This window comes from Pteropus vampyrus, unplaced genomic scaffold, assembly GCF_000151845.1.
Source record: "Pteropus vampyrus isolate Shadow unplaced genomic scaffold, Pvam_2.0 Scaffold1, whole genome shotgun sequence".
Classification (NCBI taxonomy): Eukaryota; Metazoa; Chordata; class Mammalia; order Chiroptera; family Pteropodidae; genus Pteropus; species Pteropus vampyrus.
Window position 1 is genome coordinate 30,972,769 of NW_011888782.1, and position 23,870 is coordinate 30,996,638.

The 23,870-nt window shown below is 41.4% G+C and overlaps 1 protein-coding gene across 2 annotated transcripts; it reads right to left on the reverse strand.

Annotated features, from left to right (window-relative positions):
* Positions 1-6,550: 6,550 nt before the first annotated feature.
* On the reverse strand, positions 6,551-18,259 carry TIGIT (T cell immunoreceptor with Ig and ITIM domains). 2 transcript variants are annotated; one of them, XM_011376750.1, is made up of 5 exons: positions 18,172-18,259; positions 15,083-15,234; positions 14,145-14,474; positions 11,952-12,052; positions 6,551-7,012 (listed from the first exon to the last, which is right to left on the reverse strand). In XM_011376750.1, exons 2-5 carry the CDS (start codon positions 15,144-15,146, stop codon positions 6,776-6,778), a joined length of 732 nt encoding a protein of 243 aa, XP_011375052.1. In that variant the 5' UTR covers positions 15,147-15,234; positions 18,172-18,259; the 3' UTR covers positions 6,551-6,775. The 2 variants fall into 2 exon arrangements, with proteins under 2 accessions (XP_011375052.1, XP_023379642.1); XM_023523874.1 differs by lacking the exon at positions 18,172-18,259 and having other exon boundaries at positions 15,083-15,265.
* Between the last annotated feature and the right edge of the window lie 5,611 nt (positions 18,260-23,870).

Sequence of the window (23,870 nt, forward strand, 5' to 3'; positions counted from 1 at the left end):
CTTTGAGCACCTTATTGATGTGTTTTGCTATCTGCTGTCTTTCTGTTTCCTGTTGGCTGAATGGCTAGCTGTTAACACCCACATGTGCACAGACTGGATGTCCAGACGTGTGTGTTCTCGGTAAAGTTTACTGTGGTGACTGCTGAAAGGTGAACCCATGTCCTGATTTTTCCGCCACAGTGTTGTGATAAGATTCAAAGAAACCCTATTTCCTGCACAGAAATGTTTCTTATCACATTGTATTTTAGTATGGAAAGGAATATGGTCCCTTTTTTGCAATTGCTACTGTATACATACACACATACACACACACACATATTCATTCATATCGAAGTGGTATTTTCAATGTCTGTGTGGGTGTCACTGTTTATGCAGTTTCTATTTCCCAGCGAATTTTGAAAGGAGGGCAACTTTCTTAACCAGATTGTCTTTTCAGACTGAAGACCTAGGAACTGGGGAAGAGTTTGGAAAGAGGGAGAGGCAAGGAAAAAGAGAGCTTTAAATTGAAAGAATAAATTCCCAAGAGGAACCTGGGCTCAATGACTGCAGACACAATACCCTCCAATATTTTCAGATGGGCATAGAACACTGCTCATATCAGTCCGTGTATGGTATAAACCCATGTACACACACACACACACACACACACACACACACACACATCCATCCATCAGTATATACGTGGTTTGGGATGAGCAGGTCAATAGTTTTGAGAGGGAGTTTGTTCCTTTTTTTTTCCCTCATTATACTCTTAAATTGTTGTCAGTTATCAAACAAACAAAAAATTGTTTTTGAAAAACCTTGCATACGCCTTTTCTATCAAGTGCTTTAAAATATAGACTAAATACACACATCCTGCCAGTTTTTTCTTACAGTGACAGTATCCTTACCTGCCATTTAATATTAGCCTCGTATTTTTCTCACGTATATTTACCTGTGACTTGTATTTGTTATTTAAACAGGAAAAAAAACATTCAAAAAAAGAAAAATTAACTGTAGCGCTTCATTATACTATTATATTATTATTATTGTGACATTTTGGAATACTGTGAAGTTTTATCTCTTGCATATACTTTATACGGAAGTATTACGCCTTAAAAATACGAAAATAAATTTTACAAGGTTTCTGTTTTGTGTGGAAGAGTAATTGATGTTGCTAAGAATGATGTTTGTTTTTTGGGGTTTTTGTTGTTTTTTTTTAAATGTTACCAGCACTTTTTTTGTAAGTTTCACTTTCCGAGGTATTGTACAAGTTCACACTGTTTGTGAAGTTTGAATATGAAGGAATAATTAAAAAAAAAAAACCCTCTTCTCTTGGTTTCCTATTGTGTCTTCTTTATACTGTGCAAGTTTTCTTGTTTTAGGCAGTTCTCTCTATTCTTTCATATGTTGTAGTTTAGGTCTAGTTTGAGATTATCCAAAATAAAGACTATACCTAAAAGACAAGAAAAATTCTCACTATATTCTCTTAGTTCAAGAGGTAAGAATTCCAGGATTGGTGAGGTTGAGGTCACTTCGGGGAAATATAAGACAAATTTGGGCATTTTCCATCTCCTGTCCAAACCTCACAAATGATCCCATGGCTCATTTACTGCTGTCTAAATCATTCACCTTTTATTTTCTCTCACATGCAAATCAGTATCTATCTGCTTCTCGTGGAAATAACCAATCCCATATAACACTATGCCCATCTATTCTTGTATCCAAGGAAAGTTCATAGCTCAAAATATGTCCCCATTTGATGACTTCGGAGACCTCTAAAGGACTCCTATTTTCTACATAGACCCTTTCTCATATGCAACTCTACCCATTAGGGCTAACTTCATCATTCTCATAGAAACTGCTAGTGTGATGAACAAGACTTATACCTCATTTGTCCCTAGTGAAGTCAACCCAACCAAATTAGATTTGCTAAGTCTTCAGTAAGCAACTATATTTCACTCGATATTATGCAGTGTGGGAAGAATGGAATCGAATTAATTCAGCCCTGGTAAGCCTTAAAGATCTAACAACTAGAAATAAAGGTTTGTATAAAATCAAGAGCTAGATTGTACCAGTCGAACTCTCAGTGGCATGAGAGTTTATAAACTAAGAAACATAGGTGAGCAAGGTAAGTCAAGGAAGGGTTCAAGAAATAAGCAGTCTAGCTTGTGGACTCCCAAAGACATGCAGGCTTTGGGCTGGAGGAGCTGAGTGCAGACAGACATTTCCACCAGTGTGAAGAACACATAGATACTCAGGTGTGAGCTTGGGATGGGAAGGGTCTTGAGAAATCTGGGTCGAAAGGTGACCTCTGTGAATTTAAATATTGACTCTTGCAACTCAATCACTGAACCCCTAAGTTCACCTGATATTCTAGGAAGTAGAAAATAAAGAGGAAGAAAATATTTTCATGATGCATGATTGTCCCTATTTGATTTCTACGAGCCTTAGCAACATCTTAATGATGCCAGCTAACTTCACCCAGAGCCTTTGATCTCTGCATCATCCCCAAACTATTGAGGCCTCTTCTCTGCCTGTTGAAATATTGTTATGTGGTTTATATATGGGCTATAAGTGGCACATAGGCTATTCATACAGCACTTAGCAGTTTATGAAGTTCTCCTTCATTTACTTCATCCATCCTCACGATTATGCTGTGAAACATTATGAAGTAGTTATTATAGAAACGGAGGTTCAAAACGTGTTTTTCCAATACAAAATGATTAATAAACTAGTGCTTGAAGTCAAGTTTTCTGAAAGCCAATGATATATATACCACACCAGTGATATATATACCACACTCAAACTTGGTATATATCCTTACAAAGGAGGAAAAAATTACCTCTCAAGACCTCTCCCCATATGAGGGGTCTGTGATTATTTTTATTATAATGTTTAGAAATAAACTAATAATTAATATAAGGTATAATTATTCTATTACAATCTTTCTTAAATCTGCTCAAACATAAAACAAGGTAAACCTATTATGGTTATAACTCTTAAAGAATTATAAAACTAAAATAAAAATAAAAGTAAATTTTAAAATATTTTAAAATACAAGTAAAAAATAAATACAAGTAAACTATAATAGGTTATAATAACAACAACATATTGGATGATGTTTGGCTGAATCTAAGTCACTATGCACACACACACACACACAAAAAGGTATATTGCCTGCGTGGACATGTGTCCTTCTAAGTGCAGCACCTCTACTCTGCAGTGTGCAAAGTGCAGACAATTCTCCCACCACTTTCCTAGTATTTCAACCACTGCAAAATCTTCCACTGCTCTGCTCGCCTGGAACGAATGAATCATTTATGAATTAAGCTTCCATGTCTTAAAATCGGCTTATTTATAAACACAAACATGGAGACTGGAGACAATGGCAGCATTCTGTTCTAAGAAGGTCATCTCTACATGTATTATGCATTTGAAAGGGATACCACCAGGAAGAAACATGGCCGGCCTATAAATCTGCCTCTCTGTATTTTCCTCATATGCAAGGCAATTACTAGAATCGTGATGTCTAATATACTAACCACCAGTCACATGTCACTATTTACATTTAAGTTTAAGTTAATTAGAATTAAATAAAGTTCAGTTCCTTAGTCACATTAATCACTTTTCAAATGCTCAATAACCCCACGTGGCTAGTAGCTGCTATATTGGATGGCACAGACATAGAACATTTCCAACATCACGACAAGTTCTATTGGATAGTGTATGTCCTAGATGCTATAATAAACTCTCTGACACATCAAAGTATATAGTTCTGACTTTGAGGAAGCTCAGGCTCTTGCACACATAAGGCTCTCCTGGGCCTCTTGACAGGTGTGCTTTGGAGTGGAGGTGGGGATTACTAGTTACAGCCTTGAAGCAGGACTATGTAGAACCAAAAGGCTGAACAAAACTCACACCCTACAGCTGGCACCTACGACCTGCTGCTGATTCCCTCCTCTTTGTGGGGTATAGTATGCTCGCCAGAATACTGCCACTCTTTGTAACACACACAGCTGCCCTGCCTGTCTAGCTCGACATTGATGGAATCTGTATGACCCTGAGTGTGTGAGGATTCATTTCCAGGGGTTCTCTGGGTAAAAAGGGACAAGTCATGAAATAAAATTGCAGGAGAAGGTCCTGTCTACTCATGCAGATTATCTACCTCAAAGCTCCATGACTCAAAATTTCTCATATTTGTTTAGCATAATCCTTTGGATTATAGATCAGACTCTATATGCCCAGGCTTAGAAGGTGGTGTGATAAAAGGTAGGGAATCAGTAAATTTATTTATTTCCGAACTCTTATTCAATAATTCGTTTATTCTCCTCTCCTCTTGTCAGAAAATCCAAGAGGGGATCCAAGAGAGCTTAGAGTCTCCTCTTGTCTGTACTTAGTGGTCCCCTACCTCAAGCTCCCCTGTGATTCTTCCCTATGTTTTTCTCAAAAGACATAATAAAAGCAAAAAGTCTCCTCAAAACCTATTTTGAATGAGAGGGAGAGACCACCAGTTAGAGATAGGCACCCTCCCCAACTACCAGCATGGCTTGGATTTAGAGACTGGAGCTGCACGGTCTAATACAAATTTGATGGGAGCCACATATGTAATTTTAGATTTTTCCAGTAGTCACATTAAGGGAGAAAAAAGAAACAGGTGCATTTAATTTTAATATTTTATTTAACCCAATATATCTAAAATATTATCATTTTGACATGTAATCAATATTTTTAAGTTACTAATGTGATAATTTACATTCTTATCATTCATATTAGGTCTTCAAAATCCAATGTATATTTTAAACCTACAGCACAGCACATCTCAATTCAAACTAACCACATCTCGCATGCTCCATAGCTACATGCAGAGTGACTACTGAACCGGACTGTGCATGTCCCCAGGAATTTGGTTCTCCAAGGAAAATCTAGTCCATTGAATTCCATTTTAAAATTTATTTTCCATTGAAGTCAATCTCATTTTAGTAACCTGACCCACTTACAACATCTATGGGTCCTTTTGTATTTCTATCGCCATCCAAATGGTATTTGTAAATGATTCCCAGTTACCATCATCATGTTAAATAACACTCAACTCTCAATCTACCTCAGGTCAATATGTGCCTCCATCAAATCAAAATACCACTCCCTTTTTGTCATTTCCAATTTGCGAATCGTGTTCTACTCCCAATTTGCACTAGTTTGTGAGAAAAATGCTGAGAACTGCCATGGTGAATAATAGCATTTTACATATATCTTTCTTCCAAAAATCTTGGCACTCTGGACAGATTTCAGCTCATTGCTCCTAACTACATACCTGTTTGGTAGAAAAGGGAGAAACATAAAAATAAAAATTCAAGGAGGAATAGGAGTTGAACTGTCTTCTTGTTCAACCAACCAAATTCTTATGGAGCAGGGCAATGCTTTCATTTAACAGTTGGCAAAAGACAGCCTTTCTTCACATTTTCTCTCAGTTCCTGTGCCGTGAAAGAAAATCAGTCACCTGTAAACCAACCTCCCTCCTTATTCCTCCAAGAGAGATGGTGGGAGGATAAAAGCCTAAATGCCACTTAAACAGAAATGAGCAGCTCGGATGCCGCCCCAACCAGAGTACAAAGAGGTCAGGGCTGAATTTAAGGGGTCAGAGAAGCTAGTTTGAGGGTGTACATTTTTTAAATCCTCTATCACCCTCCTTTTTATTTTTTCCTAGGAAGAGTCCCGATTTTAAAAATCTAGGTTTTCCTTGTAGTGAGAAACAGATTCTTTATTCAAAGGCGCAATGGTGGATTGATAGAGAAAAGGTGGGTCATGGCTAAGATGAAGGCCCCACAAGGACGTGGCTTCCCAGTTCACCGTGGGAGGAGCTCAGGCCATCACTGGATACTGAGTACATCCAACAAAAGGCCATATCAGGCCATCACTGGATACTGAGTACATCCAACAAAAGAAGACTTCAGTCACCTGTCCAAACAATAAAATCTGAAGTCTTTTTGGTTCCTTTGGTACCAGGTTCTTCTTTGTAGGGCTTCCACTCCCAACTTTAGTTTCTACCAGTTCCCTGGACAAAACTCCTGTTCTCACCAGACCGGCCTCACTGCTCCCTGCACTCTCACAGGCCACTTCACTACAGATAAGCCTATTCGACCACCTCACATCAAACTGACACCTTTTCCCAAACGTGTCTCATATCCTTATCTCCTTAGTACCTCTCCATGTAAATGTCATCTCCCCGCTTAACTCTAAGTTCCTAAAGGGCTGAGACTTAAGACCATGGTTTAGTCATCCTTGAATCTCCCCACAGAAGCTGGTACCAATGCTTTCTTCACAGACCACCTTGAAGGTGTGAATGTTGATGAAACTGACATTGAGAAAGGAGATGAGTGTGGTTCTGAAGTCATACACCATCATCACCCACCACAAAATCCTGTAGCCTAAATCACTTCCCGGTGTCAGTAAGAGGAATATATGGCTCAGAGCCACAGAATTGGCTCAAACTGCCCAATTCAAAACCAGGTCTTTTTTATTTTATTTTTTATTTTTTTTTAACATTGTATTTATAATCAAAGTTCGAGCTGCTCACCCCAGGTCTACCATAATGGAATGGAAGGAAAGGGTACAGGAAACGCAGACAGAGAAGAGGATGACATTCATTCACTCAACTGAACACACACACACACACACACACACACACACACACACACACACACACACACAGAGAACCGATGGAGAGTGAAGATGCTTATACATCCACTTGTAATAGCAAAGACAGTCTGCGTCTCCCAGAAGATGCCTCTGGTAGCTAATCCATCTCTGCTGGGAAGCTGAGGCTCCCGAGGCTTCTATAACTCAGGACGTTGAAGTAGTCATGCTGCTCAGCATAGTCATCTCCCCTCTGCTCTCTGTAAAGATCTGCAGGCACAACTTCCGCCTGGACACGGTTTCCATGGGGTGACAGCATACTGGGGCCCCACTCCTCCTGTGCAGATGCCGGTCTCCTGAGGTCACTTTCTACAGAATGGGTTCTGAGAAATTTCTTCTAAAAACAAACAAACTACAAAGTGAGTATGTAGGGATGTTATTCAAAAGTTACTCCCCGACATGATACATAATTATGATCCCTCTCTTCCTTACTTACACACACACACACACACACACACACACACAGGCAAAATTATGTTCTTACCAACACCAATTCTTTAACCCTTAATTTCTCAGCCTTGTCACAGTCAGATTTCAGCACTGATCACTGCACTAAAACGCCACTTGCTACATATGCAATGTGCCTTACACCCCATTTCTTCCTATTCTCTCAGCTTAATGAGGCAGCTTTCAGTCCCATTTCTCTCTTACTCTTTACTGCACCTGACGTTGTGGACTTCTTCTTATTTTTAAATGTTCTCCTTCTGTGGCTTCCATGGTGTCGCTCTTTCCTGGCTCTCCTCCCCCTTCTGTGAACCCCCACCTTCCTCTTCAGTCAGCCCTGCTCTTTTTTTACTGCCTACACATTAGTTCCCCAAATAAAGGGGTTTCCAAGGGTTCTGTCCTCTGTTCTCACATTCAGCACTCTCTCCTAGCCGCCTCATCTAAATGCACATTTACAACCACCTTCGTTCCTCTGAAGATTCCCAGATCTTTATCCGAACCAGCCAGGTTTCTGTCCTGCGCTCCAGACCCAGATGTCCACCTGCCAACTGGACATGGCCACCTGATGATCTACAGCAAGCTCGGACTCAACCTTTCTCAAAAGAACCCATCAGATTCCCTCCTCCACAAATTGTTACTACCCCCACAGCCTCTGTCCTGGTTTATGGCACCAGCTGACCAGAAACCTGGAGGCTAATGTTAAACTCTAATGAGCCATAAAATCCCATCCTGTTTTACTCCCAAGTAGCTCTGAAATCTATTCCCTCTTTCTCATCCCTACTTCCATGTCTTATCTCTCACCTGTACCTCTATACTCACCTGCCTCTAGAGTGCCTCTTACCTCTAGCCCAATTTCCACACGGCCACCAGCAGAGTGATCTCTCAAAAATGAAAGTTGGATCATGCCATGCTTCTGCCTAAAAACTTTCGCTGGCTCCCGTTGTCTAAAGGAGCCACAGAAGGACTTCAACGAATTTGTAAAACCACTTAAATGGTATAAAAAACATTATGTGAGGGTGCATTCTTTTGGGAAGGAAGTCTATATTTAACTGCATTCCCCACTCAAGACTGTGTGCGATGCTCCCCCAAAATGCCCTTTGTGACTTGGCCACCCTCATCTTTCCAGCTTCACGTCCTGCAGTGCTTCCCTAACCAATGCCCTTGTGGCATAGGGCCTGATACCAGAGAGATACCATTTCTTGAGAATGTGCTATGAGCACGGACTGAGCTAGCTTCTCACGCGATCTCAGCAACACTCCTTTTGAAGTTTCTACTTTTGAGTGAGCTAACAGGCACAGGCAGGTGCAGTCACTTGCCCAAGGACAAATCCAATTCTGACCTAGGTTCGTCTGACTCCAGGACATGCTCTTTGTCCTCGGCAAGCTGCCTCTCATCTTACAGCTTCTAGAATGCCAGGCACTGTTTCCTGCCTCTCCAGTTTTGTATATGTTGCACCCATTGTCCATTCCCTGTAGTTCCCTGAAAAAAGTTGTCTACTTAGTCTTCCAAACTCAGCTCCACAGCACGTTGTCCAAGAAGCCTTCTCTGACCTTCCCAGGAGAGCTACATTTTCCCCCATGTGCTAGAATATGGTCCTGGATGTTCTCTGCTGTAACACTGAGTGCTATCTGGAACTTACCTGTTTACCTGCTGTCTTCTCCGGGCCCCAAACTGTGAGCTCCCTGATGGAAGGGTCTGTGCTGTGTTCCACTTTGTAACCTCAGAGCCCATAATAGATGTTCAGTCTTAGGACTGAAATGCACGTGCACACATGCACGTGCACACACACACACACACACACACACACACACACACATTTTTCTACAGCCCCATACCTAAAAGAATTGGTTTTTCCAAATCAAAGTAGGGACTCATGGTCAGACAACTACAATTGCATTTGTGGGATAAAAGGCCAGAACAGTGAAATCTGTTGAGGAGAATCAAGGATGTGAATGAAGTCAGCCGTCACATCCATATGAGAGCATCATAGGTGAGGGTTCTGCAAAGGCAAGGAAATCAAAAAACAGCAGGCACAAACAGGATGGCAGAAGAAATGCTTACTGACACCCAATGCAAAGATGACAACTTCTCAGCCTTACCGGACACTGCTCTAAAACAGGTCGCTCACCCCCACCGTAGGTCTGAATGACAGAATCACAAAGAGCCACATACAGGCTTGGAAAACAATAGCAAACCAAATTTCATTCTGCTTTCCCCACACCGCTTCCAAGATAGGAAACACCGGCACCATTACTGGCTAGCATCACGTTCAGCAGTGCACAAACATATGCAGGGAGCTGAGACGGAGGGTGGATGGGGTCGAATGGATGGGCACCATGAACAAATATGAAAAATTGAGATGATGCCACAACTGCAGACCCTGAGGTGCTGGACCTAGAGAGATGCCATAGCCTCAGAAGCACACACACAATTCAGGTAACCTCTCTCCACATGTTGTTTCCTTCATTCTTTTTCAGTAGAAGCAGTTGCACCTTATCTACCAAAAGTATAATAAAAAAGTGTTTTTCATAGGTCATGCCAATGCTATGCTTAAAAGAAGTACTATATCCCTTAACACAACCCAATTCATTTTTATAATATGTATACTCAATTCATTCTCAGAGAACTGCTGTGACCTTTTGTGCTGGTGTGTTCTCGTTCCCATTCTTAGACTTGTCACCCTTGCTTTTGAATCTTAAGACTCTTATGGCTTCCAAAAGTCCTCTGGGAAATGTAAATATGCCTGAGCTGGGTCTCTCAGCTGTTCTGTTTGCATTCCATCTTGCATTAGGGACTTCGTAATTATAATCAGTGTTAAAAAAAAAAACAAGTCTGGGACCACTGCACTGCCAGGACAAACATTGCCCTCTTAAAGAATCTGAGGAGAATGGACAGTGGGGTTAGTGGTCATTGTCCTGGAGCTGGACACACCCATCTCTCCTTTACCTCACAGAAGGTTCCCTGAGGGCACTTTTGCCAATAGCTTCTTAGCAAATAATATTCATTCATTTAGTCATAATCGACCCATGCAATATAAATATTTATTGAGCATCAGGTATTATGAGGTGCTATAATAAATGAAATTTATAATAATTATAAGAACATAATTATAAGAACATGTATTTATAAGAATAATAGTTATTAATACATGCCAGGAAAAATGCCACGCGGTTTGCTTGAATTATATGACTTAAGTTTTTCCACAACGTCATGAAGGCAGCACCATAATTATTCTTAATTTATAGATGAGAAAAACTGAAGCTCAGCAAGGTTAGGTGACACAGCTACTCAAGTGGTAGAGCCAGAATCTAAACCTATGTCTGCCTGAATCCAAAGGCCATGTTCCTAAATATTGCACCCTACTGGCTCTCAGAGTCTGTAGGGAATGCTGTTGGTGTCCTGCTCAGATCCTCTACACCTGGCTAGTGCGCCCATTCCCCAGTCCTGGGAGTATAGGGTGTGATTGCCTCACAGCTGACTCTTCAATGGAGAATTGTTCTCGGGCTTTCCCTGGTGAGGAGCCAGCAGTCAATAACTAACTGAAGTGGTTTTTAGGAAGCCAGCTCCTTGCCTCAAAGTACAACCAACTCTGCATACAATTCTTGCTTCAACCAAGTCTCCAGCTAAGACCACATCATGCTGAGCTTTCTTCTTCCCTTAGCGCAGTGGTTCCCAACTGGTCTGTGGCCTGTTAGGAACCAGGCCACACAGCAGAAGGTGAGCAGCCAACACGCAAGCAAAGCGTCATCTGTATTTGCAGCCGCTCCCCAGCGTTAGCATCACCACCTGAGCTCCACCTCAGATCATGAGGCATTAGATTCTCATAGGAGGCCTGGTCCCTGGTGCTAAAAAGGTTGGGGACAGCTACCTTTGGTCAATCCTGCTTCCTTCAATACCCTTCATCTAAGAGGCTATCTCAATAAATCACTGTTACCAGAATTCACATGTCAGGCTCTGTTTCCAGCAACCAGATCTAAAACAGTTGCTTCTGGAAATGGCCCTAGATGGGATGTGGAAAGAGATCCCTCACCAGCTGAATGAGAATATAGGCCCTACCACTGGTGGTAGAAGGGGATGGGACACAGATAGAAGGGGATTATGAACTGGTGCAACAGCTCTGACACATGGAAGTATGAGGCAAGTAATGACTATTAGGACCGTGGGATTGGGTGGCTTTTGCTAAATCCTCTGGTGCACTGAAGAGAGAAAATAACAGATCTATCAGCCACTGAAAGCAAAGTGTGAGAGTCAAAGGTCCTCCTCAGCAGCATTTAAAGAAGTTACTCCTCTCCAGTGGTGAAGACCAGACACAGGACCTGCTTGTAAGAGAGACAGAACTTCACAGAAGGCTGGATTCTAAGCCTGGGCAAGTCTCCTATACCATTGTCTTGATAAGAAAAGTGAGATCTCTCATCCTCCTTTATTTCTCACCCTGCAGAAGTGCTGGACAGCCCAGCACTACTAAAGGACTGTTAACGTTAAACAAGCTAATGTACCAAAATCCCTAGTACAGGATGATGCCCAAGATGCACCAGACTCATAGTAGATAAATCAAACTCCCAGGGGAGTGGCTTAAGGGACAGGCAATTGTAGATGACAGCAAGATGGGGGAGGAGGCAGGTTCAACCTTTCAGGAGCTCCCAGACAAGGGAAAGAACAGAAGAAGAGCATAAACAACTTTACTAAAAGGCAGAACAAGGACCGTGAAAAAGACACAAAAAGCATTGGGAGAGATCACATCTAAGTCTCTCTCTGGACAGAAAGAGGGTGCGAAAGGATCAGGGTGCCGGGGTGAGATGCCCATGACTGCGCTGTGCAGCCTGAGTCGTTACCTTTCTGGCCAATGCAATCGCCGCGATGACCGCTATGCAGATGATGACTAGCGCTGTGGCTCCGAGCAGTGGGGTCAGGAACCTAGAGCTGTGCTCAGCCTCTAGAGAAGACAAAATAAAGGGAGTGGGCTGAGGCCAGAAGCAAGGGGAAGGTGCAGCATCAGGGCACAGAGGCGGGTATTGGCCCGGCCTTTCTCCACCCACACACAGCACTGGAGTCTCTAAGCTCAGCTTTTGGGAAAGCAGAGTATCTGCCAAGTCCATCATGAAACATTGACTGATCCCTTGAGCAGTGGCGGACCTCACACGTGTGACACCAGAGCAGACCATTTTTAACACTCCTTTCCTCTGTGTGGCAAACTCACCATTACTAATAATCATGAAATGAAATGACATCCAGAAAAAATGGAAAATGAATATTTTCTTTTGTTACACTTCACATTTATAATCATACCAGTAAAAGTATGTTATTTAATTAAAAATTAAAATTAAAGTACAAAAAAGTAAAGAAACCATACAACCTTTCACCTTAAGCCCATAATATTTGACCACCTAGGCTGAGACCCCAGAGGGAGTGAGGTTCTGGGACTTTCTTTATCTGTGCTGTTTCTCAGCACTTGACACACAGCAGGTGCTTAATAAATATGTGTGGTATGAATTAAAGCATGAACAAGTGAACTTCTATTAAGATATAAAGTGTAACTGGAAGGAAGAAGAGGAAGGAAGGGAGTTTTGAAGAAATGAGTGATACTCGATCCAAGAGAATGTGAGAGAAATCGAACAGTTATCTGGATGTGTGCTGGGCTGCAGGAGGAAGGGTTTCCAGGCTGCTTCATCCCATCTCCACTTCCTTCCCAGGTGTCCAGAGAAGTCTTGAAAAGAGAAGCGTGTAGTAGAGGCCAGGCTCACTTCCTTTGAACTAAAGGCTTAGATTGCCAGAAAGGTGGCTATGGAATGCAATCCCTTAGGACAAGGGCAGTGCCCACAGTTCCCACGTGGTACCAGGCAGAGGATGGGAGGAAGCCCAAATCCCCTAGAATGTGTTCCTCCTGCCCTGAGGACTCAGTCCCCTGTCTGGCTACAGGTGGAAAACAGGGCAGATGGGGAGCAAAGCGGTCATGGAGAACACAGTTGGGAGGTCCAGAGGGACTGCAGAGGGCTGTGCACAGAAAAGGATGTAGGCTCTTCCTCGCATGCTGCATTAGTCTATGTCGGAGCCAGCCAAGAAGTAGCCTTTGAAAACAAACTTCAAGGTAACCTTTTATCTTCTCAGTTTCACATATTTTGCTGACTCAGATAATTTAATCTCCAACACAACTGACAGCAGCAAATAGAAGTTCTGAGGGTGTAGTTTTGTGAAACCAGAACACCTGTGTTAAAATCAGCTCTAACGCTCTGAGCAACTCCAGGTCTCCGCTTCCACTTCCGTCAGTCAGATAGGAATCATATTCATAGCTAACATTTATTTAGGGCTTACCATGTTCCAGGGCATTTTCTGTTCTATAGGCATTTTCTTGTACTAAGTAATTCAATCCTACATTAGCATCTCATAAAGTCTTACATCTACCTCATTGAGAAAATCTATGCACAGCAGAACCAGGATTTAACCTAGGTTGTCTGGCATCAGTCTGAGTTCGTAACCACTCTGCTATACTGTGTCTCAGATATGATAATAACCCTTTCTCACCTTCCAGAGAACTGATTTAAGTGTCCAGGTGGATAATGAATGTGAGAGCATTTTGATAACCATGAAGTATGCACGAATGTAAATTATTACACATTTACGCCTAGCACACAGCTTTGTTTTTAACCAGGTATAATCCTTTATAAACTAATTTCCAAGATGGATGCCAAACTAATAAATAAGAACCTTTCCCAGATGACCTTACAACTTGTCTTCCTAGTAAATACACATAGATGTCCTTCTTATACCCAAAAGTGTGGTTCACAATCCTGGCTGCACATTCGAGTCACCAATGACACTCTTAGAGCCTATCCCATCCTGGCTCTGCCCCTAGAGAATCTGATTGAATTGGCCTGGGATGGGGCGCTGCCATCAGCATCATTGAAAAGCTCCCGGGTGATGTGAATACGAGCCAAGGGTGAGAGGCCCTGCTTCGTAGTGTTTGGCAGGAACGCATTTTCTACCCTAGAGGATGAGGGTCATCAACCACTCTGCTCCAGAGGGCATACCTGAGTTTAGCAGGACCTTCAGGAAGAGTCTCCCTTTGTACATCCCATCGGGGAAGGTGTAATAGATGCAGAAGTACTCCCCTGTGTCGTTCGCAGTCAGCGAATGGAGGGTGAGGCTCAGGTCAGAGCCGGGGACCACTCGCTCCCTGAAGGCTGGGGAGGTGTGCCACCCCAACTTAGCATGATGAATGGCCAGAAGTTTGTCCTGCTGCTCCCAGTTGACCTGAGTCACTGCGGCAGTGGTGAAGGAGAGGTGACATTGTAAGTTGACAGAGCCACCTTCCTCTGCAGAAATGTTCCCCACAGTTACTATTCTGCCTGTCACAGCTCCTAGGGAAGGGGAAAAAGCATGCATGAGTCCTAGGTCAACAGCTGACCTCAAACCTTCCTGTAGAAATTCCACCCTCAGATGGTTCAGAAAGCAACATAAAAACTAATTTACACTACAGTTTTTAAATATTTGTGTCCGCTTTTAATACATAAGGAAATAGATTTAACATACATTCAATCTATAATGGCAGAATCTCCAGAATCTGGGAAGAAGACATTTTGATCCACAGAAAATGTACAACGTTTTTCTAGAAGTTTCCTCAAGGATGTAAGAACAGACGATGGAGCGGAAGTGAATTTATACTAGCAAACTGATTATTCTTTCTTCTTAGTCCCTATCGCTCCTCCTGCTTCCTTTCTTGTCTTGGCCTGTCAGACACCCCCAACCCCAAGTCCTTCATCTGCCACCCAAAACAGAAATGTGCTTCCTTCTCAGAGAAGAGAAGTGGGACACAGGACTCTGAAAACTGTTGTTTCCTTCCCACAGACAGATATAGCATTCACTCTCAGCCTTCCCCCCACAACCCCCCCCGCCTCCCCCCCGCCCCCCGTTCCTCTTCCCTGGTCTCCCTCTTCCTTAGGTTCCAGGCTAGATTTTCAGTCCTTACCTGAGACAAGGAGGGGAGCCTGCCTCAGCCCCTGGGCCCAGATCAGGAGAAGACACCACTGCATGCTTCTGCCCAGGGGGCCTACAGAAAGCACATGTGGCCTCTCCTGCCACCGAAACAGGCCGACTGCAGATGGCAGGGTGAAACTGAGCCTGTGAGGAAAGAGGGTCTCGGAAAAACTGAGTTCAGCAAAAACAAAGACAGATAAATCTCTCAACAAGTACACAAACTGCATAGGGCTGGCCACAAGAAAGACCATGAAGGAAACACATTAAACAATAAGCAAAAATGTGGTTAGAAGTACACTACATGGTCTTTGGATTACATTAGTCAATATATTTTTTTAAGTTCTCTTACGGCACTTCCTAAAAAAAAAAAAAAAAAATCAGCCATTATCTAATGAGTTCAGTGCATCTGTGTCATTCCAAGATTCTGTAGAATCTGTTACCAATGGAATTCACTTGCTCTCCCTGACTTCATTCTACTAAAGAATGTGCAAAGATATGAGAAACTTAAGTCTGCACACTTATTGGCCAGGAACTGCTCTTGAAATCTAATGAACCAATGAGCAAGAGGCATTTACTCTGGCAACAAGACATGGGTGGGACAAAAGTCTTGGACAAACACAACAATTTTTCCTTGAATGGGGTCCTCTCCTTAAGTCTTGTACCTTCTGCCTTATTTGTCTCAACTGAGACTTTGCTGAGTTCTGGCTTAGTCTCTCTGACCCACTATTATCACAGGAGACCAGAAGAGTGAGTTTTCTTGTGCATGGTGACTCCATGAAAACCGGGAATTCAGAGAAGGGCAAGCTCCAGTTGCCTAACCCTAGAAAGGGATTAGTTCAGCAGTCCCCAACCTTTTGGCACCAGGGACCGGTACTCTTATGAGAATCTAATGCCTCATGATCTGAGGTGGAGCTGAGGAGGTGATGCTAGCACTGGGTAATGGCTGCAAATACAGAAGAAGCTTCGCTCGCTCACCTGCTGCTCATCTCCTGCTTTGCGACCCAGTTCCTAACAGGCCACAGTACTGGTCCGTAGCCCAGGGGTTGGAGACCCCTGGATTAGTTGATCCTTGCCTGGAGATCTCAGCTCATCATCAAATCCTACCGTTGACTCATTCTCCCTCCCCACTGCCTTCATTCATTTGAAAGTCGCTGAGTGCTTACAAAGCACCAGTCTCAACACCAGGCTCTGGAGACACAGAGGTGAATCATCATAGCCCTGCCTTCAGTTCACAGTCAAAACTTGCTCTCTGGCGAAGCCACACTCTGCGGGGAGGAGGTGGGGAGGTCCACATTCACCTGCTTCTAGAGCTCACCGCTGCTGTTCTGGGCGTGCTCCATGGTGCATAACCCGAAAATCTACAATTCCAACAGGGGAAGCATCTGAAGCCTGGAGCTCTGTCCCCACAATTCCAGGCATGCATCCTGAGCATTCTACACTCTTCAGGCTCCTGTCTTCCTTCTCCACTTCAAGATGCTCCATCTCAGACCAATTTCCTCCCCTCCCTGGGTCCAGCCTATTCCCAACACTACACCATGACCCATGAACCAACCCCTCACAGCTCACCTCCAGCCCCTTAGACAATATATGCCTCACCAGCTTCTCTCTGCCTTTCCCAAATTCAACCTGTCCTTCAAGGCTTACATCAATATACAACACCGCTCTTTCCAACAATCACAGTCCCTTCAGCTAAAACAGCAATAACACCTAGTGTCTGAGGCTGAACTGGTAGGGTGTTTCCAAAACTCGTTGTCAAGACAGGGGAAGCAGGAGTGGGACAGCCAAGAGCAGCTAGTGGGACCAGAACACAGAGAGAGGTGGACACTGGGGTCTGCGCTATAACAAATTTACAACCTGTGTTTCCATAGTGGGGGGTGGGTGGAAACCATAGAGGCAGGGCCTGGCCTGTCTTATATAACAAGAAATCCAAAGTAGTTAAAGTATTGATCTATTTGTTTCTGAGCAATTAGTCTAAAGAAGAACACAATCATGTTCATTTTGATGAATGATGCTCCCAAAGACATTTGAGGATGGCGATTAGCAGACTATAGAGTAAGAAGTATCTGGCTTGGTGACTTTGGGAAAATTATTCTGCCTCCTTAAGACTCAGTTTCCTCATCTGCAATGAGAACAATAGTATCTCCTCCCACCTCCAGCATAAGGTAATTACGAGAATTCAGTGAATTAACATTTGGTAAGGTGTTTAGCACAGTGCCTGGAACACAGGAAGTATTCGAAACATCAAAGGTATTGATAATAATATGAATTAAGAAGTAAAACGAAAATCAGAAGAGAATATCTCTCTCAATCTATGTAATATATTTGCCAGGAGTAAAACCCTGGTCTCTAAACTCCAAAGCTAGGGTTCGAGACAACCTTTTTGCTCTGTCATATGCATCTGATATAAAAAATATATGAGGATAAAATGTTCCTGCAGAAAAGAAGCCACTGTACCAGCCGGACCCTAAAGAGGCTTCGGATGAAGGTGAAATGACAGAAGAGTCTTCCAGGGAACCTTCCATAGTCCCTCTTGGAGCCACCCACTCAGCAGTGGCTGCAGTCAGAGCTAAGCAACACAGCTCTGAGGAGCAGGTGTGCACTGAGAGGTGTGAGCTGAGCCTTTGGGGCCAATAGGCAATCCCTGTGGCACAGCATAAACCTCTGAGGTCAGTCAGATGCGGACTCATTCCATTTAAAACTTTTAAAAAGAGTCACCATAGTTTTCCCTCCCCACACTTTTGGGGTTGCAGGATGACCAGGTCCAGTTGGCCTTGATGCAGCTAGATGTGTATAGGTGCAAGGGAAGGGCCTCTACTTGCATGTAAAGGGCAAAGAAGTGCTGGCCTAGAATGCAAAACATTCCCGGGGACCCTCAAGAACGTTCGCAGCGCAGCCTTCCCCTCAACCCTGTAAGCTCCGCCCACATGAACCCACAGCCCGTTCCACCGGCAACACTTGGAAATCTGTGGCCCGGTGGGGATTACAGCACTGGGCGAACACAGCTGAGAGTGGTCACACTTTCCACAAGGCCTATGACTTGTACACAGAAAACACTACCTAGAGTTCTCTCAGGGCACTTACCAATCTCTCAGCAGTGTCTTTGAACTTCAGCCTCTCCGAAGTCTTGCCTCTGGCTCAGACATGGTGGAGGAGCTTCAGGCATATCACAACTTCTCTCTCCTTTCCTTGCCTCTAACCAAGTGCAACGTTATGCAGCTGCAGGATTGGTGACCTCCTCAGCCAAGGGCTCTCACTCTCTATCTCAAAGACCAGCGCCTCCTGGTGGTAGGCTCTCTTGTGGGGGAAGGGGCAAGAAGATCTTTAATGCATGCAGGTCCACAGAGGGTTGTAGGAGCAGAGAGACAGGAAGTGGGCAAGAGGAGAAAACACAGCTGCCCAAGACACCCAGAAGGGTGCTCTCCACAAGAAGAGAGCCACCTCAGAAAATCAAAGACTAAACATGAAAGAAATGTCTATTGCCGCGGGGTTTGTTGGTTAAAACTGGCTCATGGTAAATGCAAATAGGCAGAATTTGGGGGTGAGATTGCTAACTGTTATTCCAAGTTCCCTAGGGAGAGGTGACTTGTGAGAACCTCTCTGACAAAGGCTGCCAAAGACTTTGGTGGACTATGGGGAATTTGCTTTCCCAACTGTGAAAATAGAATAGTGACCTCCCCCTCCCCCCAGCCCCAGGAGAGGTTAGAATGCAGAGTCAGAAGAAAAGTCTTTGGGAGGAAGCAGCTGACCTCTCACCTTAGGCCTTTCCTGCAGCCTCTCTTTAAAGCCCTCCCACCCACTGACATCCTAGGTATGATTATATTGTCAATTCACCCTCCCTAGTCCCATCTGCCTTAGGAAAGGTATCGTCTGACCCTAGAAATTTAGTTCCTACTTCCTACTCCCTGGAGCCTGTAACATCCAGGACAACTAGGATTGAAATAGAAGTACAAGTGAACATCTTTCATTCAAAGAACCACTCAATCATCAAGTGCTCTCCCTTCACCAACAAAAAGAATGCCAGGCCTAGATGGCTTCACAGGAGGACTCTAACACATCTTTAAAGAGCAGATAACTCTAATGTTAGTTAAAATATACAGACATAGGACATAAATGAAAACTTCCAAATTAGTTTTATAAAGTGAATTTCAAAATGATACAAAAATTACTAAGATTAAAAAACCAGATTTTAATCTCACTTACAAATATTAAGTAAAAAATTCTAAATAAAATATTGATGCATAGACCCCTATAACGTATTAAGCAAAATATGTAATAACAAAGTAGAATTTATTCCATGGTTGTCACGATGATTCAATACTAGAAAATCTATTAATATTGAATATTAGGTCTACATAAGAAAATCATATGGATATTTCCTTTGATGCTGAAAAGAAAATTCAATCTCATGACTGATTAAATAAAAAACACTCAGTAAAATAAAAATTGATAAATTCTGTTGCAACATAATTACACGCACACATACACCAGCCCCAAAGCAAATGTCTCTTTTGACAGGAAAACTCTAGAGTTCCCACAAAAATCAGATAAGGCAAGAATACTCATTATTGCTACAATTAGTTAACTTTTCAGAAGCATTAGCCAATTCAATTAAATAAGAGCAACCGTTAAAGGCATAAGAATTAGAAATAAAGATTAAAAATTATTTCTAGTTATTGATACTAATATAAATGGAAACTCCAAGAGGATTAATTTAAAAATACCACAAAAAATAGAATTCTGCAAAATTTGCAGGATAAAAAATTAATAAAAATAAACAAATAGTCTGCCCATGTATAACCATTAACCAGTTAGAAGATATTTTAGAAGGAATCCCCATTTACGATGGCAGCAAAAAAAGATAAAATACTTAGGAATAAATTTGACAAGAAACGTGCAAAAGCCATATGAACAAAATCTTTACTCCAATAAATCAGCTATCCAAATATATTTTTAAATGAAACCATACAAATACTAAAAGAAAACCTAGGTGACTTTCTTTAAAATCTGGAAGTAGAGAAAATCTTTTTCACTATGACTCAAAATCTAGAATCATAAATACAATTTGGTGAGGAATCTGACTACATCATTTAAAAAAAAAAAAAAGAGCTTTCACATTTAAAACACCATGAAAGTCAAAAGATAAATGATAAGCTAGAAAAAACATTTGGGACTTGTTTCACAATCTAATAATTCATCACCTTAACATAAAGAGTTCCTAGAAATCAAGAAGGAAGAGACCAAGAACACTGAACAGGTCAAAATACACGAACTGGCAGTTCATAGGAAAAAGGAAATACAAATGTTCCTTAGACGTACAGAAAGTTCCTCAACCCCAGTCATAAAGAGGGAGTATATGCAATAAAACTACATTGTGATACCAATTCTCCTCCACCAAACTGGCAAAGCTAGAGAGAAACAAATGCTGTCATTCACATATTGCTGTTGAGAGTATGAATCGTACAAGTCTTTCAGAGGAGAATTTGTCAATATCTATTGAGATCGCAGTCTGCGGTTATTCTTTGACCCAGGAATACCACTTCTCAAAATCTGTTCTAAGGACATAACTGCACAAATATGAAATGACATATGCACAAAGTTTCTTCACTGAGGCATTATATGTACTAGCAAAAAAAGAAAAGAAAAAAGAAACATGAAACAATTGAAATTCTTCATCAATATGTGCTGGTTGAATAAACTATGGTATCCAGTCCCTTACTGAATAAACTACGGTACCTCCACATGACTGAGAACGAGGTAACCATAAGAATGAAAGCATATCAAAGTATTGATATGGAGCGATTTCCAGAGACATTGTAGAATAAAAAAGCAAGGTGCCAAAAAGTGTGTATAGTATGCTACATTTGTGAAAAGGGGTAAAAGGGAGTTAGTATACAAGTATGAATTTGCCTATATTTATAATAAAAAAACACTGCAAGAATTAATCAGAAATTAATTTTTAAAATTGGTTACCATTAGGTGAAGGGCCAGTGGGTGGGAGGAAGGGACTGAGATGAAAGGCAAACTTCCTTGGGTATAGCTTCTAACTTCTAAGACACGTAACTGTTTTACATATTCAAAAAATACATGTACAATTTAAATACATATACAATTTAATACATAAACAAATTAATCTAATTGCATATAAAATTAATAATGTAATTACACAGGGAAAATAATCATTTCAACTGAGTTTAAAACTTAGCCCTTTTATTCCCTTGGTGGAATATATTTTAGGATATAAAACATATTCTATTCATTCAATTGTATTGTTATTTTGAAATACCAATATGATAAATAAGTAATTATATTAAAGGCGTTAGAAACCACTTTTCAGCATAAGAAAAAATAGATGAAAGTATAAATTCAAATAATTAAGTAAAACCCTGTAACATTAAATTTGAATTTGAACTATCAATACAAAGCCATGATTTAAAGGAATATACATATTGTCTAACGCAGTCCATTGAAAGCCAAAAATCAACAATATTTCAGTAGCAAGTATCCCAGGAACCAGATTATGGTTTCTAAAGCCATTCTGCATTTGAGGAAACAGCTTCTGAGAGAAATGGCTGATTTCAGGTTTGGGGCGAGGAATGTATAAGGCAAGCATGGAGCAGCTCATTCTCACATTCCTTCACAGGAAATAAAGGATCTTTCAAAGATTAATGGAATCATGTCAAAAAGACCAGACCATTTGCAGGGGCCCCGAGTGGGCCAGAATTGGGCCATTTAAAGTGTGAAAAATAAAAATGGCTATAAGAATATATTAAAGGCCATAAATCTATAAGTGACACTCCAAAAACAGAAAACAAAACAAAACAAAACAAAACAAAACAACCCTCATTTGTCACTACTGGAGGTAGTTATTACACCAACTCCTTGTTCTGAAAATTGGTAATTAAAATTAAAAACATTTATCCTGTCTTTTCATTTGGAACTATATTTAAGGATAATTAAATAGCCTCAGTTGATGAGGGAGACTGCTTCTTTGCAGAATAATTCCAGCTAATAAATATAGAATAAATTTGGTAAATTCTAACGAAATAGTTGATTTAACTGAGAATCATCAATGGAAACTGAAACCGTTAGGTGAAATGTGATGGCAAAGTAGATGCTCCGAGGTGCTAAAGCAGCCTCCACAGACAGCTTGCCGGTCACAGGGGGGAAATGTCACTGCTCATGGGAGGGATCAAGCTGTCCCTACTTTATCCCAGTGGCTGAATCTAAACATCGCTTAAATTTGAACAACCAGACATACATATGCCATCTAATGGGACACAATATGAAGTGTACAGTATTACCTATGAAATCTTACCTAAAATGCTTAAAGTGTTTAATCTGAATCTAATCGGGCCTTTAGGCCTAACTTTTAACTTATAGGAAACCCAACACAGCACACAGGTACATGAGTTAAATTACTCCGCTAAAAAGCAGGAAAAAAATGCAAAATGTGAGGCAGTAGCTTCAGCAAGACAAAATCATGGGAAAAAAACAGAGGAGGAAGACTAGTTTAGATTAAAATAAATTTAGGGAATAAAACAGCCAAATGCAGTTCAAGTCCTTGATTGACCCCTGGTTTGAACAAAGACATTTTGGGGACAGATGTAAGAAATCAAATGTGGATTGGACCTTAATATATCAATCAGCTACTGTTAGTTTTATTAAGTGTGTGCTATGACCTGCATGGTGTACCCTGCCTCCCCACATTCATTAGTTGAAGTCCTAATTCGTACTACTTTAGAATGTAATTGTATTTGGAGATAAGGTCTCTAAAGAGGTGGTTAAGTTAAAATGAGGTTGTTAGGGTAGGCCCTAATCCAATATGACAGTTGTCCTTATAAAAATGGAAATTTGGACATGAAGAGATTGACATATGGACAGAGGAACGACAAGTGAGGAGACAGTGAGAAAGTAGTCATCTGCAAGCCAAGGAGAGAGGGAAGCCTCGGAAGAAACCAAACCTGCTGACACCATGATCTCAGACTTCTAGCTTCTGGGACCGTGAGACAATAAATTTCTGTTGTTTAAGACTCCCAGCCTGTGGTATTTTGTTATGGAAGCCCTAGTAAACTAATACAGTATAATACTGATATCATGGTTACATAGGAAATTTTTTTTAGCAATTTCTACTGAAGTTTTGAAGTGTAAAATGTCATAATGTCTGCAATTTTTAAATCCTTAAAAAATAATGAACTAAAGGTGGCAAAATGTTGATTGGTAAATTTAGGTGATGGGTATTAATTATCTTTCTATTTCTCTGTAGACTCAAAATTCATAGTAAAAATTCAAAATTAAAAGAAAGGAAACATTCGAGTGTATCTGGGAGGAGGACGCAAAGGCAGGATGGGGGAGCAGGAGGACAAAGAACCCAGAGGGGAGATCCTTTAAAGGAGACCCCTGTCTGTTGCAGGATTGACCTCAGTGCCTCCATCTTTTACCACATCTGAACATGATATAAGGTAATTCGAATGAAAATGTACATTGCATCAGAGGAATTGCCAATAGCAAGGCTGCTAAAAGGGAACAATTAAAAATGAATTTGGTTTAGCTATAAAACATTACTAATTTCAGTCACTTACATGAACTACTAAACATTTATATATAAATACTGTTTAGCGTAATAATAATGAGGCACACGACTGAAGAATACAGTTGGAAATACATAATTAATTTAAAATGTCATAATGAATGAAAGAGCTTTTCAGTACCTAGCCGAATTCCTCATACTGGATAGACAGTTCCTAGTCTGAGCTAAGGCTGCTTGATTCTCTGTCATAACA

Coding starts and splice junctions, on each gene's coding strand:
- TIGIT (XM_011376750.1), bottom strand. CDS start 15,146: ATGCAGTGGTGTCTTCTCCTGATCTGGGCCCAGGGGCTGAGGCAGGCT. Junction 12,053..14,144: donor GAAGGTCCTGCTAAACTCAG/GTATGCCCTCTG, acceptor TGTCTTCTCTAG/AGGCTGAGCACAGCTCTAGG. Junction 7,013..11,951: donor CGATTGCATTGGCCAGAAAG/GTAACGACTCAG, acceptor GTTTGTTTTTAG/AAGAAATTTCTCAGAACCCA.